The sequence below is a fragment of the Diadema antillarum genome, unplaced genomic scaffold (assembly GCF_040938485.1).
Source record: "Diadema antillarum isolate AM-2024a unplaced genomic scaffold, OU_Dant_1.0 seq00000746_RagTag, whole genome shotgun sequence".
In the NCBI taxonomy this organism is placed as follows: Eukaryota; Metazoa; Echinodermata; class Echinoidea; order Diadematoida; family Diadematidae; genus Diadema; species Diadema antillarum.
Window position 1 is genome coordinate 125575 of NW_027271643.1, and position 16174 is coordinate 141748.

At 36.7% G+C, this 16174-nt stretch overlaps 1 protein-coding gene across 1 annotated transcript in view; it reads right to left on the reverse strand.

Annotated features, from left to right (window-relative positions):
* Window positions 1-16174, reverse strand: part of LOC139738487 (transmembrane protein 198-like) — a 77815-nt gene that overhangs the window by 31244 nt on the left and 30397 nt on the right. The window contains exon 2 of the mRNA XM_071649115.1: window positions 557-895. Coding sequence (XP_071505216.1) covers window positions 557-770 — 214 coding nt within the window. The 5' untranslated portion in view covers window positions 771-895. The remainder of the gene's footprint in view (window positions 1-556; window positions 896-16174) is intronic.

The following is a 16174-nucleotide window of genomic DNA, read 5'->3' on the forward strand; positions in this document are numbered from 1 at the left end:
TATTACCCACACAGTGATACTTCCTGCATGCACATTATTTCAGTACAGTGCTCACCCGCTAATCAGGAACCACTTAAAGGAAACCCAAACCCAAAGAGAAATGTGGATTGAGTGAAAGCAGCAACATTAGTAGAACATATCAGTGAAAGTTTGAGGAAAATCAGACAATTGATGCAAAAGTTAAGAATTGTTAAAATTTTGGTGTTGGAACTGCTGGATGAGGAGACTACTAGCTAGGTTATGACGTATGTGTGGACAACAGAAAATATAAAAGACTTCCACAAAAATTCCTTTTTCATGAAAATTACACATTCCATCAACTTGTGACATTCAGTTAAGGGTAGCAATTATTCCCCCTGCTTTCTGAAAGCGGTTAGTCGAGTGCTCTTTCATTATGCTAGAAAAGCGAATTTTATATGTTTATTTCAATAACACTGTAATGTGCACTTTCATTGATATTTGCACCTTACCCGTATTTGAAAATGTTCAACCATGCAGTTATCTTTCACATATAATGCTGAAGACATTAAAATATTGCACAAAAAGAACCACTTACCAAAGAAATTAAAGATAATTCCAAAGATGAAGCTGATGCCACACACAATTGCTGTAGGTACATTGTAGTGGTAGTTCATCACTCCACATTCAGGAGGTGGGAGGGTGGGGGAGAAGGAGGAGGGAAAGATGGGACCGATGGTGTCATTGGAGATATCCATTGGAGCCTGGTACGAGTAATCTGAAGATGACGAAGATATGACAGAGGGGTCCATGGAAGAATACCCTTTGTCTGGTGAGCCCCCAACTGATTATGACAAGCTGAGTTATGCCTTCCAGGTGTCACGGGTCATCTGTGTTGTTGGACAGCACTTGCTGAGATGGAACTTCATGCTGTATGCTGTAGTAAGCAAAGAAAAAAGGAGGGGAAATGTTGCATCATCAACCATCTGTTCACTACAGAGCATTGCACTCAATGTACTACAAGATTTCTTTTTCTTCAGAACATGCAAAAAGGGATGATGTTCCCACTTAATGATAGTCAAATATACAATTACGGGCTGTTTATTTTTTCATCATTAAAATTTAAGAACAAAAATAACTGGACTTTTAACGTGTTCATGCCAATGATTTTACAAACTGACATAACATTAAGAGAGAAGAAATTTGCCCATCTTCCATAGAACCATTGTGAATATGGTAGAAGCTTCTACAGTACCACTACGTATGAGATATGACTTTCATCAAATCCCTTTTTCTCATTTGCTGCTCTCCTTTATTTTCTACTTGATTTACATCAACAAAGCACACATTGTGCTATCCGCTTTCTTTCTTTTTGAAAAAAAAAGAACACCAGTAGTAAGTTAATGTTTTCACAAATGTAGATAGCTATACCAATGTTAAATAACACAAGCAATTATAATACTATGAAGGAAATATCTTTGAAAAAATAGTTAATTCTTTTTTTTTTTTTAGTTGCAAATATTAAGTATTGAAAAAAGGATTCATTTCCAGGAATGGTTGCCTTAGTTTGTTCCCATCATTATGGCAAATTGATAATGTGTATTTAATGGTCATTTACATTAAAATGTATTTCAAGATATCAAAACAATGCCATCTTTCAAGCTAAATTGTAAATGCATTATAAGAAATGCTGTAACTATAACAAGCTCTCAAATTACAAATTACAGTAACATACAAGTACACTTGTATCAAATACCAGATCAAAAATATATATGGAGTTTGACTATCAAAAATATTTCCAGCAATATAAATCTCTTGTATTATTATGTTTTCATTTATTTAAAAAAAACAACACTCTAACATTGACATTAGAGGTGGGCTATAGAGGGTGACATTTTCAGAACATGCTCATCACACCTTAGTTTGATGACTTTTTGCCTACTGACACCATTTTTGAAAAAAAGAACGAAAAAAATGCAAAATCCAGGGTGCCCCCGGCCGAAATCGTAAAAAATCCAAGATGGCCGCCGTTTCGGCTTTAAAAAGACATTTTTGGCCATAACTCGGCTATTTTTTGGTCTATTGTGATGATTTTGGTGTCTAACCCCATGTTTTAGGGGTCAAAGAAATGGATTATCATGATAGTTTTAGTGTAAAACCTAAGCTTCTATGTACATGAAACTAACCTTTTACCCATATTTAGGGTTAAATTTCCTTCTCCTTTACCCCTACCCCCAACCGCCATTTTTTGCACTTTTTTCCGTATTTTTTTCAAGTCATGTTAACTACCATACTCGTAATAACAAGTTCTAGCAATCTGTTTTTTTTTTTTTACTACCGACAATACAGCAAGAAATATACAAATAACTTACAGTATACATGTACGTGTCATGCCAATACTGGTCATGTGGCTAGTGCATTCAGAATGCATGATAACTGTGGAACCAGTACTGTACTGTATCTGCTTTACAGTGTCCATTAACATTTTGGTCCTAAGACCTTTAACAATATAAATAAATAGATATGATAATAAATATTCCTTCTCCTTTACCCCTACCCCAACCGCCATTTTTTGCACTTTTTTCCATATTTTTTTCAAGTCATGTTAACTACTTTCATACTCTTAATAGCAAGTTCTAGCTATCAATATGGTGTTTTCTTGCAACAATACAGCAAGAAATACAAATAACTTACATTATACATGGTTTACATATGTGTCATGCACTACAGGTCTGAATACCAAATGTTTATCAGCACTACAAAGCAGATACAGTATAAGCACTGGCTTCTGTTACAATGTACCATGCATCCTGAATGCACAAGCCACACTATATTATATACCGATATGTGCATGACACATATGTAAACCATATATAATGAGTTATTTGTTATTATTTATATATATTGTTAAAGGTCTTAGGACCAAAATGTTAATGGACACTATAAAGCAGATACAGTATCTAATACTGGTTCCACAGTTACCATGCATTCTGAATGCACCAGCCACATATCAGTATTGGCATGACACATACATGTATACCGTAAGTTATTTGTATATTTCTTGCTGTATTGTCGGTAGAAAAAAAAATGGATTGCTAGAACTTGTTATTAAAAGTATGGTAGTTAACATGACTTTAAAAAAAGGGGGGGGGGGGGGGGAAGGCAAAAAATGGCGATTGGGGTAGGGGTAAAGGAGAAGGAAATTCAACCCTAAATATGGGAAAAAGGTTAGTTTCATGTAGAAGCTTAGGTTTTTTCACTAAAATTATCATGATAATCCATTTCCTTGACCCCTAAAACATGGGGTTAGACACCAAAACCATCACAATAGACCAAAAAATAGCCGAGTTATAGCCAAAAATGTCTTTTTAAAGCCAAAACGGCGGCCATCTTGGATTTTTTACGATTTCGGCCAGGGCACCCCCGGATTTTGCATTTTTATCGTTCTTTTTTTCAAAAATGGTGTCAGTAGGCAAAAAGTCATCAAACTAAGGTGTGATGAGCATGTTCTGAAAATATGACCTAAAATTGACCCTCTATAGCCCACCTCTATTGACATGAACTGTTTCTAACTGCATTATGCCTGTAGCTGACTCAAAGAAGTCAACCAGCAACTCTTAACTTTATACAAAACAAGCAAGGACTGTATCCTCCTCTGTAATGTTGATCAAGTAGCAAATACCTACTGTATAAAGGCTACTTTAACAAACTAGGGGCTAAAGACTATCCAATGGTGACCATTAATATGGGAAAACATGATTCATATGAATACTCAACGCCAACCATTATCACTGTCTGTTTACTTATGCATCACAACATATTGGTAAAGAGTGTTTCCGTTCAATACAACTTTATTTACTTTTTCATTCTTTTGCTAGAGGTTTCGTACTCAATAACAAAACTACAAAAGATGAACTGTTGCATGAGATCAAAAGAACCTCCCTTTACAGACCAGATTGTACCGCAAGACAAACCCACCATGTTTTCTGAGTAGCAAGATGGGGGGGAAAAAGCAAATCAAGAATGCCAATATTTGCCCATCCACAAGAACCACACTCATACATATGTAATATCAAGTCAAGACTTCAGAGAATCTTTATGAGTCACTCCAGAAGCTGCATGAGTCAGATGCTGTACATAGCCCACAACAGGGTGCTACACTGGGTGTTGGAATACCTGCACTGCATACTTTACTGCCCATGATAGAAACATCACATTTAAAGTCAACTTGGAAGTACATGTAATCACAACTTAAAGATCGACTTTGTCTAACAGGCACTGATGCTGGCATTTCTTACAGGTCTTCTTTTTTTTTTCAGTTGAGCACTTTTTTTCACTATACAGTTTCTAAACTAATCAATTGAGATGACTAAGGAGTTAGATACAATTGTCCAAAACAAAAGTGATAAGAAAGTGATTCATCCCACTCCATACAATAAGCTACCCCGGGTAATTATCACTGACAAGCTCAAACTAGTGTGCCTGTATTCGCTCATCACAGCCAAGATTTTATGGATTTTCAACAGCATGTTTTGCTTTCATAAACTTGTAATACAGATGTATAATGCTTAATTGAAATAAATAATGGCACATTTCATCAACCTTAGGGAAAAAAAGTATCCCTACATATATAGCTTTTTGGTTATATGCTATACAGTCTGTTGGTTCATTCAGTTAAACATGTTTCCAAGTTCTCTTTTTTATACAATTTGTAGGATGAGCATACATTATACAACACACACTATACAATTCACTCAAGTTCAACTACAAAAAATGCTCCAGAAATCACTCAAAAGTACAACTTTGATTAGACCTTCAGATAGAATGACCCCCAAAACAGAAAAACAAAAAATAACCTGCTTCTTATCCATTGTGGGGCATGGCCAGGATTTATTGGCCTGTCAAACAGACAGACAGACAGACAGACAGAAGGGCAGGCTACAAGGCATCAATCCATTACTGCACATGCTAGTCCATGATACAAATAAATTCCTGGTGACAAAGAAAAGGAGATGACAGCAGAAAGATTCCAATCCAATAGCACCTGAAGATTTAAATCCAATAGAACCAGTGGTAGAAGTAAATTCTGATTATGCAACATCTTGTCTAGCTTTGTACACTTGTGCACAAATTATCCGTCTCATGGATGGAGACCTGCACATCATGCGCAGTACGCTTTCATAATTGGCTCAGATCAAAATAGACCAGGAGTGCTGGTGTCAAGACCACACAAAAATTATGATCCGCTGTCTACATACGCACATCTACAATCTTTGTACACTGTATGTCTCACAGCACATACGTTCTGCAGCACAATTCTTGCAGCCACAAATAGATGGAAGCCCTGAATGACGACATTTCACATCCTTCCCACCCTCAAACTTGCTGCCTCTCTCACTTTCTCTGCCCACTCCCCTCCCTTCCATGATGGCACAGAGCAAGACACTACCTACATACATTGTATTATGCATCCCATAGGGACGTATGTGCATTACATCAATGTAAAAAAAAAGAAAAAAAAAAGAACTTCGTGTTGTAGCAGAACAATACTGAAAGAAAGCATGTCTTTGTTTATAGGTGCTTAAAATAAAATGCACAGCATTATGCCACATAGCTGGAGTTCCACCTTAAAACAAGGGTGAAAAATAGAGTTTGATCCACACCACAGAAATTAAAATAATACTGTGATGAATAAAACATCATTGGATCATTTATCCTTCTGACAAATCAAACTTTCAAAATGCAATCTCGGGCACACAACAATCACTTTAGAACAATAGTTGGATAAGGCAGTTAAAACATAAAATGCATGATATGTACTAGAAACTTTTCCCTATGTTTCTACAACACAATTTTCACAAACACTCTCGTAAAACATGACCATGATTTTTTTTTCTTCAGATTTTTCCGACACTTGGGGTAGAACTCTGTAAAATTTTACTTTGTTGTTTACCAAAGCTCTCCTGGCCGAGAGCCAGCAGCCAAAAAAAAAGGCATTTACTCTTTATAGTTTATTTTAGACACATTACAAGACTTTCAACCATGTGTGTGTATATATCCATGCATATGTATTGGCATATTGTATGTTTGGCCTCACTAGTGGATACTGAATTATTTAAACAGGTAGCATTCAATATCAAATACATTGGTACATCAACAAATAATGAATGCCATAAGCTCAAGAAATCTTGTGGAAATGGAGGTTTTTGCATGAGAGCACTTCATCCTCTAGTAGGACAACTTGACAATGATAAAAAAGAAGAAACACATCCAAAGTGGGATTTTAATTGAGCTGTAAAAACAATACACAAATGAAGGCAGCCACATCTGATGTTACTCCACATTCCAATGAGATGTACATTGTATGCAAGTAAATACAATGTAAACACACATTTCTGAGACTGAGAGAACTATACTGGTGGGCTCCTCATGAGTGTCAGCAATGAGTGTAGTACAGTGCACATTCAGAGCCTCATTCAGTCATCCTTGGCTAACCTTGCAAACCTAAACTGCATTATACTGTAAGTAGGAGAAGACAACCCATGGGTTTCAGTCTTTGTCTTTATCACAGCGTCCTTAATTGACCTGAAGTCAGGTGGGTTGTCCCTTCTTCTGTAGATAAATAGTTGGGCCAATAAGAAGGGTTGAGTCACTCTCAGCGGTGGTCAATTTCATTATGCGATATCAAAAGAAAAAAGATACTTCATTCTAATAGGAATGGAACCAGAACTTCCTTGGCGAGTCCCACATGTCTGTAGCTGATTTACAGTGGATCCGCACATGTCATGGAGAACGTTGGCCACTTCCTGCTCATCAGGCTACTGGCGAGAACTATGCAAGTGGCTCAGAATTAGATTTGCTTACCAAAGTAGCTTGCTAATTCTGGAACAAATTACAGTGGCTTTAATCCCTGTGCAGGCAAGAGTGTGATGACTCCTATCACGGGCACACAGTTCTCTCAGAGTCTGATTGGAGGCATGTGGACCCTTCAGCTTGCTGGACAAGGATGCACAGCTGAGCTGGAAGGGGAGAGCATGATTTTTCTTGTCAACTCCAACCGAACACACTTAAAAAAGTGTATACTACACCTGTGATGTAGGAAATCTTCAATAAATGTGTAACTTATGGTGAATTTGGGAATGAAGCCATGAACTATTGCCGTGTGTATTGTGGGGAATGATGATGATTGCTTGTTTTTAACTCAAAGCATACTAAATCTGAATGTCTTGCTTTGCTATTCAACCCATCAAAACCTTTCTACACTCAGCAAAAAAAGAAAGTTAACACTTTTTCAAGTTCATATTTTTCTTAGAAGATTTTGACATAAATCACTGTATCACATACCATATTGAAGATAATTTAATTGGCTATCAACCTAGTGGGTCAATAGTAAGGGAAACTTTACGCATGAGTGCACACATTCGTTTTTGTCCTCTAAGGCACAAAAGTAAAAATTGCAAAAATTGACATGTTCTCTTTCGTTTGCAAATGCCCTTTAAGAGAGCAATGATAACAAATGATCAGTCTAACACAATGAGACATGAGTAAAATAGCAAAAGTAAGTTTTTTGTTGTATCTATCTCTTTATAACCTCAAACAAAATCAAAGTCGGAAACTAAAAAGGGAAAATAAGAATTAATATCAACTTGAATTTCACATGACATAGGGATTAAGGGCACAAAGATGATTAAATGAACAGAATATCTTTACTTAATTCTTGTAATTTAAATAATAATCTAAGAATTCATGAGACATACTGTAAAACATGATATATTCGCGGCATGAAATTTTCGCGAATTGGAGCTGACAGCCTTTTTCGTGGCATGAAAATTTCGTGAAGTGCCAATGGCGTTCAATGCATATAGTGTAAACAAGAACTTCGCGTGCAATTTAATTTCGCGAATCTTGGCGCTCGCGAAATTTGCGAAATTAAAGTGCACGCGAAAATTCCTTGTTTTACAGTATTCAAGAATGAAATCTTAGAAATCAATTCAAATTCCTTTCATTTTTATTAATATTGCTTCTTCTCTCATTTCATTTGAATTTGGATTTGACAGAAAATTCTTTATTTTCCTCCATCATCTTTTAGCCTTTATTGATCCTTTGGGCTTCAAAGATATTATTAAGATCATAGGTTAATTTTTGCAACTTAATTCATGTTCTTTGTTGCGTTAAATTTGTCTTTTGTTCTTATTGTTAAATGGAGAGCACTTACGCATGAATGACAACTTTTTCATTTTGGCAATTTTTACTTTTGTGCTTTGGAAGAGAAAAACAATGGCGTTCACTCATGCGTAAAGTTTCCCTTTTTATTGGCCTACCAGGTTGATAGCCAATCAAATTACCTTTCAAATGGTATATAATACATTAACTTTCACTCAAATGTTCTATGAGAAATATAAACTTGAAAAAGTGTTTACTTTCTTTTTTTGCTGAGTTGTACATACATTGTACAAAGTGACTCAAAAATTCTGTCTCAAAAAAACTTAACCTCATTCTATTCTGCAGTGAAACTAGGCTTTACAAACGCTATGGCATTCATAATGTGTGCGAGTATCAAAAGAAAATGTGATTTTCTTTTTTTTTGTCTAACATCATTGGTGTCATTCTGTAGAGAATATTTTCTCTTTCTTTTGAAGTTTATTCATTTTGGGGGTGGATTTCTTCTTTAAGGCAGCTGACCGCAAGAGTGGAAATGCTAAGTTTGTAAATTTCACACATTTTATGCTAAACAAAACTACCAGTATCTCAGAAATGATAACATGGGAATACTCTTAGGTACACGAAAATTTATGCAAAAAACCTGCTCACCTGCAAAAGAGTATGACAGATTCACTGAAATTTACCACGAGCAAAATTTAAAGCAATTGGCAACTTTCATTAAAGGCATTATTTTTGAAAGGGCATAATGCTCTTTCAAAGTAAGTTCTTGTCTTGAGTAGACAGCAGGAAAAACGATCTCATTCTTCCCCTGTACACAGTCTAAGTTCAACAATAATCATCAGTAGAGAGATGTCTGATCTCAAGCAACCATCGCAACACTGAATGCACATCAAAGAGCATTGCTTTAAAAAAAAGATGACTTTACACAGACCATGAATATATTGTGCATATAGACAAACGTGGTCACAAGCTAACTACTTTGGTATTTTTGCCCCAAAAAAATAAGGGAAATACATACATGTATGCCATATATGGAACAAGATGGATAAAACTTACTATGTAAGTAATACAAAAAAAAAGTGCTGATGCACTAGAATAGTATTACATCTATCAGGCAACAATAAATCACAGTTCCTACATTCTACTTTTTTACTCTATCTTTCCCTCTTAATATTGCAAAGTAACCAGGAATGAGTCCCTTGCAGCTTCTAATGATATATCATACAGCAGTTTCCCTTACAAAATTCAGTAAATGTTTACTATGCCATACCATGACTACTTTCTGCAGTGATAATGGTGATATGATCACATCTAGATGCATCAGACACAAAGATTTGCCATTTCAATTAATACAGTATTTTCAGTACACATCCCATGACATTACTGACAAGTTGAGCCAAAATTATCAAAGTTGCGAGTTTGATACCACAAAACAATTTCAGTCCTGACAGTGGAAAAGGGAAGGACTAATTAGCTTTTTCTTTTTTTTCAAATCATAATTTTCAGTGCCTCATTTGCACAACGTAAAAAAAAAAAAGCAGCATCAATGTCATCAGGTATCACGGGGGTCAGGAGAGGAGAGGCTCAGGCTCAGTCGATGTCCAAAAGGTCCTTTCATACACAATAGCTATCACGTTTCTGATCGTCACGCCAAAATTGATCATATTCCCTGCCATTTACATAAGGCCAGAGAGATTCATTTGGCTGAAAGCAAACAACTTTAAATCTATAAAAAAACTGCACGTGCCAAAGTGATGAACGTTACGTAGCATGACCCTAGGCATCCTCACCCTGGATCTAGTGCAGCGAGTTGCATCATGGGAGTAAAAAAAAAAAACAAACTCTGTGCGCCATAACATACACTGCATGAGACATATCATTATGAGGGCTTCCCTAAAAAAAAAAAGAAAAAAAATCAAGATGGACTCATTTTAGCATTGTGATGCAAATCATGATGATTTAATAGTGATTTTTGTGTCCACATATAAGAATTACTGGTTATTTGCAAAAAGCCATCAAAAAAATCTTTACATTCTAGTGTGTGAGCACAGCCCTGTTGACCCCTGTACTGATAATATCAAGATTGAATCCTTCAATAGAGAGAAGATGAAAGTATTGACCACCAGGCAGCAAGCATTTTGGTGACCAGCTTTTCAATGTTGTTGGTTTAAACCCGAGTAGGAATCAGCATCGGATTCTTGTTCTCTTTAAATGTAATCGACTCTGAAAAGAATTCAGTTTGAATTTCATTGTTAATTGCTGAGAAGCCTCAAGAAATTAATGAGCCATCAAAGGAGTTTGTATTCTGGCTTAACCCGTTGAGGACAGGTTGATTTTGCTACAACACACATTTCCCATAGACACTGCCTGAGTATACTCAAGACTTGTCCTCAACGGGCTAAAGGTACTTCATTAACACTACGTACAAAACGTATGTCCATGCTATTATCAACTTGCACTATCTAACAAGTAGTGACCACAGGTTTATCCTACCACCATCTGAATCTTGGCAAGCCATGGGCAGCATCTCCTATCACAGAGGAAGTGGTTTTCCTGAGTCTTATTGATTGCCTCATGTCATGTGGGTACTGAACCCAGAGTAAAAACTTGACAGATCAGAACATCTCTGCCTCCCACTCCCTTCACACTGGACTCCCCCCATCGTTCAGAGTGTCACAAGAGATCTCATCCTCTTTTACCACTGACCGTCCACACTGGTGTCTGGACTGTCCCTGAGCAGTAGTGGCCCGAACACTTGAAACAAAACTTTGTGCATGAGCACAATATGAAGAATACAACTGGGCGCTATCAATTATGGCCCTACGTCACTCTCCCTTCATAATTCTGTCCCTGGACCTGAGTTACTTTGCAGGAAAGGTGGGGGGGGGGGGATCCCAGTGAGCATCCTCATGACGGTATTGGAGGGGAAAGTCCTGCGGTGTTAGGACCAGTGTGAACGTAGGGATTGTGACCAATACTTTATCAATAGCACAGGCCACTCTTTATCTGCCTTGACTTGTTATCCCTACAGTTAATGTGTAAAACATTACTTCTATCTCTCTTACACAGATACGGGAAGTGCTTATCTCTCTCTCTCTATTTGTCCTCAACTCCCTATTATCACATTGGGATAACCACACAAATTAGTTACTTCCTGTCTGTGAACTACAGGTTAATGAACTTCTCAGCTGGTGAACTGAACTTGGTTATGCACAATAGTCTGCACCCTTTACCATTTCCAGTACCATACTGGAATATTCACAGGCTATACTGTTACAGGTTACACAGCAAGCTACGGCTCAGTCACATTCTCATTACTTCATCACTTTAAAACTTTTTATAAAACGGTTAAAAGATCCTCATCAAATGACTGGCTGAGAGCAATCACGTACACAAGATTATGCACGTGAAAGTTCTTACAATGTACATGTATCTACACAATATGCATTGGATGCCAGTGGCAATTTGCGACAATTTCATGCTGTGAGAAAGCCCGTCGGCTCCAATTCGCGAAAAATTCATGCCGCGAATATATCGTGTTTTACAGTAACCTGTCTTTCATTTTGCCTAAAATACACAGCGGGCATGAGTTTCTAACACTGACCGTATACTAATGACCGCTCAGAGAATGTGGCTTGCTGTAATCATGCTCAATGAAGTCACAATTGCATACTTTAGCAATGCACACTCAGTCAGTTACAAGCACGCACTCAATCACCTATTTACCATAAACAAGTTCATGTTCAGTACCAGCATGTGAACATTCTTCAGCAGACATCTTGGCTTTTTCAAAAAATGGCTTGAATATATAAATTGGTTTGAATGGCTTGCACGACGATTAGAGCAGGCCGTTTATTGTCAGTATATATGCATATAATGACACAATGCAATTATGTTCGCTTTCAACATGTAATATGGCACAACTGAGTATTTGCGATAATAAACCCCTAATAAGCCCGGGGTTAAAAACCAGAGATAAAACTCAATGACCTAAAAACTCTGGAAAACCTTGTGGCTCATTAAGGAGCATACATTAATACCAAATTATTACAAATAAATTAAACTGGTCGTGGTGAAGATGCAAGCTAGAATGATTTACTACGCACGTTAACGCCACTATTATATGCCCAACATTGAAAACCTTACTCTAACAAGCCATCTGTGGCATTCCGGACCATTCATACGTTGGATTCTCTGGCTCCGACTGAATGCGTAAGCATGAATACATTAACGAACAAACAACATTTGCCTGCTATACAAACGTAACGCAGGCAAAGAATAGTCTGTTCTATAACTTCAGCATCTTACAAACACAACTCACACTTTAAAATTTCCTTTACACCTCTCCTTAACCTCACAGAAGAACAACAGTAAGCATGAAAACATCAGTATATTAAGGAATGGCTTGTACGACGACTAGACTTCAAAGATCAGGAACAAAGCTGAACGGAAACAATCAAGTGTGAATACAACACGTGCACGAATCCTAGCATCTGTTTACTTTCATTTTTCTATCTAAAGAGCATATAATTATGAAGAATTTTAATATAACTGAAATATAATTGATTATTAACAATTTTCTGCTTCCCAAAGTATGAAAATAATTAATTATTATAAATAATAATAGTAAAAATGAAATTTTCTGGGAAATATCTTATACAAATCTGAACCAACTGGAATCATATTGTATAAAATCAATGATTTATACTTGAAAGAACTGATACATTTGGAATTATATGAGAAAATACAGAGCAAAACAATATAAATGAGAGATGTAATAAATTATATTTGAAATGAGTATAAAGTCTTATGATATACCACAGGCAATATATATCAAATATTATTTACTGCAAATAATCCACGCATTGTAGATTACAGAACACACCTCAAAAACCCCAGTCTATCTTCAAACAAATAAAACTTTTGCCGGGACAATTACATAAACCCTGATTCGGTAATAATCTCTGAAAAAGAAAAACATTTATCAAAATTTATCAAAAATAGGAAATGTGCAAAGAAAAATGCCTTTAATAACCATATAGATTACCGTACTCCTGACATAAAATATAGACCAAAATCGTACCATACACAACACAGGAAAAATCGTGGTACGCACAATGTACTTTGTCAAAAAAAAAAAAAAAAAAAAAAACATGTTAAATCCCATAACTGTAAGTTTGATGTCTTTCCCTTCAATAGTAACACTGCATAACATATTTAAAACACAAACCTGTAAAAGAATGTCATCAAAAAGCACATGATTTTAATGTATTACCAAATCATTCTTACAAAGATGATGATCTACTTCAAAGTGCTTTGTGTTTGGATGGTCTTATGTGTTACTTAGTTTGTTTTTTTTTTCCCTTATAAGTTATACAGTCATTCTGTATGGCCAGATAGCCAGGATGTGTGAGCAACTGAGGCAAGCTAAACCATGGAATGTCAACCAAATTCAGCAAGAGCTGTTTGATGTAGCCATCAAATGTGTACTGCCTTACCAATTACAGTGCTGATCAGCATCAAATGGCAGGACATTCGCAAACACTTATTCACATCCTCTCTCTGAAGACCGTGCTGTCTCCAGATATATAGAAAGATTTGAGAATAGATGATAGGAACAGGATGCAGCGTCTTGAGTCTGAAGAGGAGGAGGAGGAATCTTTCCTCTTTGAATCGCTTCTTTCCCTCTGTTCATGTCCCCCCCCCCCCCCCCAGCTCTTTCCTGGGATGACAGGAAAAGACAAATGTCTGGGGAAAGAACTGATAATGACTAACATCAGAGAATTTTATGTCTCAGCTTTTCTAATCAATACTTCAAGGGGCAGTTGGGACATCAGTATAGTGTATTTTAGCCAAATATTTCGGGGGGTTTTATTTTCATGATTTTCGCAAGTCGGGTGCTATTCACAGATTTAAAAACATGTGAAAATATGAGCTCTGATCCTGACACGAGTGTGAGGTGCATGCATACATTCTGTGTTTAGTCCTGTACTGTACTCCACAATCGCAAATTTAACCACTTGCGAAATTGACGGGAAGTCCCAATACATAACTAGAAATGTTGCTTTGGCGACTGGTATGCCTCCGCCATAATGAATGATTTTCCTAATAGGTGTAGATAGTACATGTGGACAATGTGTGATTACATTTTCACAAAATTGGCAAAATATTGAAATGACAAGTTTGTCACAAATGTGTTGAATGTTCACCTTCCTTGACCTAGGTTTAATTGGGTGAATAGGAGAGCATGTATCTAGGGATTTAAGGACTTTAACTTGACTTTGACCCATTCATACATGTAGGCATTGAGTAATTTTCAAGGTACAGGTGTGGAGAAAAAGTGCAATTTCTGAATAGAATAGTAAATTGTTACCATTTTCATCTGGCCCTTGACCCTAAAATTCATAAGATAATCACTTTCAGGTAGAACATGCATAATATGTACTAAGTTTCAAGAGAACTTGAGCCACTTCCGAGATACGGAGGAAAAAGTTAGTTCAGCACTTTCACTTGATCTTTGATCTTTTGACCTTTGAGGCAAAAAAAGAAGAAAAAAAAAACTTTCCAGAGAATTTCTATTAGGTTACACAAGCATACACCAAATGTAAAAAAAAAAATAACCCTGCTGGCATTGCATAAATATGAGGGAAATAGTAATATTTTGAAGTGTTGCACTTTACCTTTGACCCCTGACCTTTGACTCCATGAACCCTACATTCTCTAGATAATCACTTCCAGTCAGTACATGTATTATATACTATGTTCCATGAAGATACCTTGAACAATTTTCCAAGGTACGGAGAAAAAAGAAGTTTTAATATTTTTACTTGACCTTTTGACCTTTGACCTTTGACCTCATGACCCAAACTTTCACCAGAGAATCTTAATTGGGTAATACATGTATACACTAAGTTTCAAGAAAATATCTTCAGGCATTCAATAGATATGGTGGAAATAGTGAAATTTTCTGTATTTGACCCTGACCTTTTGACCTTTGACCTTTGACCTCATGACCCAAACTATCACCAGAGAATTTTAATTGGGTAATACATGCATACACTAAGTTTCAAGAAAATATCTTCAGGCATTCAATAGATATGGTGGAAATAATGAAATTTTATGTATTTGACCTTGACCTTTTGACCTTTGACCTTCAGCATGTGCACCCAAAAGTTGATAGGCACAACTTCACCCCCTAATACACATACATGCCAAGTTTCATTAGGATACCTCAACAGGTTTTGATAGTTACCTTGTCCACAGAATTCATTACGGACGGACGGAAGGACGGACGGACAGACGGAAGGACGGACCTGACGGACGGACGGAAGGACGGACAGACGGACAACCCGAAAACATAATGCCTCCGGCACCACTTCGTGGCGGAGGCATAAAAAATTAGACCCGCTAAATATACGGCACATACAGTATGCCAGATGCAAACCCCTTATATTACACTTTCATGACCACAGTTTCATACTTGCAGCTGGCTTGCTTTGTTATGCCCAGTCCACCGACTTGGTAAAAAATCTCATTGCACTAAAATTTATATAAAATTAAAAAAAAAAAAACAAAAAAAAACAGCAGAACAGTAGGTGTTTTTTTTTTTTTTTTTTTTTGCAAAAACAGTAGAAATCATTCAGATCAAAACTTTCAAAACGCTTCTGAATTTTGATAACAAATATCGTTTGTATATTTTCATGTTTTTTCTTGGTAAATAAAAAGATTTTGTGTTTGTTTTGCACCACTTAACGTTTTACAGACCATGTACCAACCAAATGGCACAGGCTCCAAGTCAGATTTTGAAAGATAATTGAGCATGTAATGTGAAGAATAATTTAACATGTGTGTGCAAAATGTTGATGTTGATGCTGATGTTCTCATTCACACATGCTGTAAAGCTTGACATACAAAAGCCGATGAATTGTGTGAGATAGCGATCAGATCAGTGGCGGATCTACGGGGGGGGGGGGGGGGGGGGGGTTTAGGGGGTTTAAACCCCCCCCCCCCCCCTTGGGCTGCCAAGTAAAAAATATAATGTGCATAGGAAAAC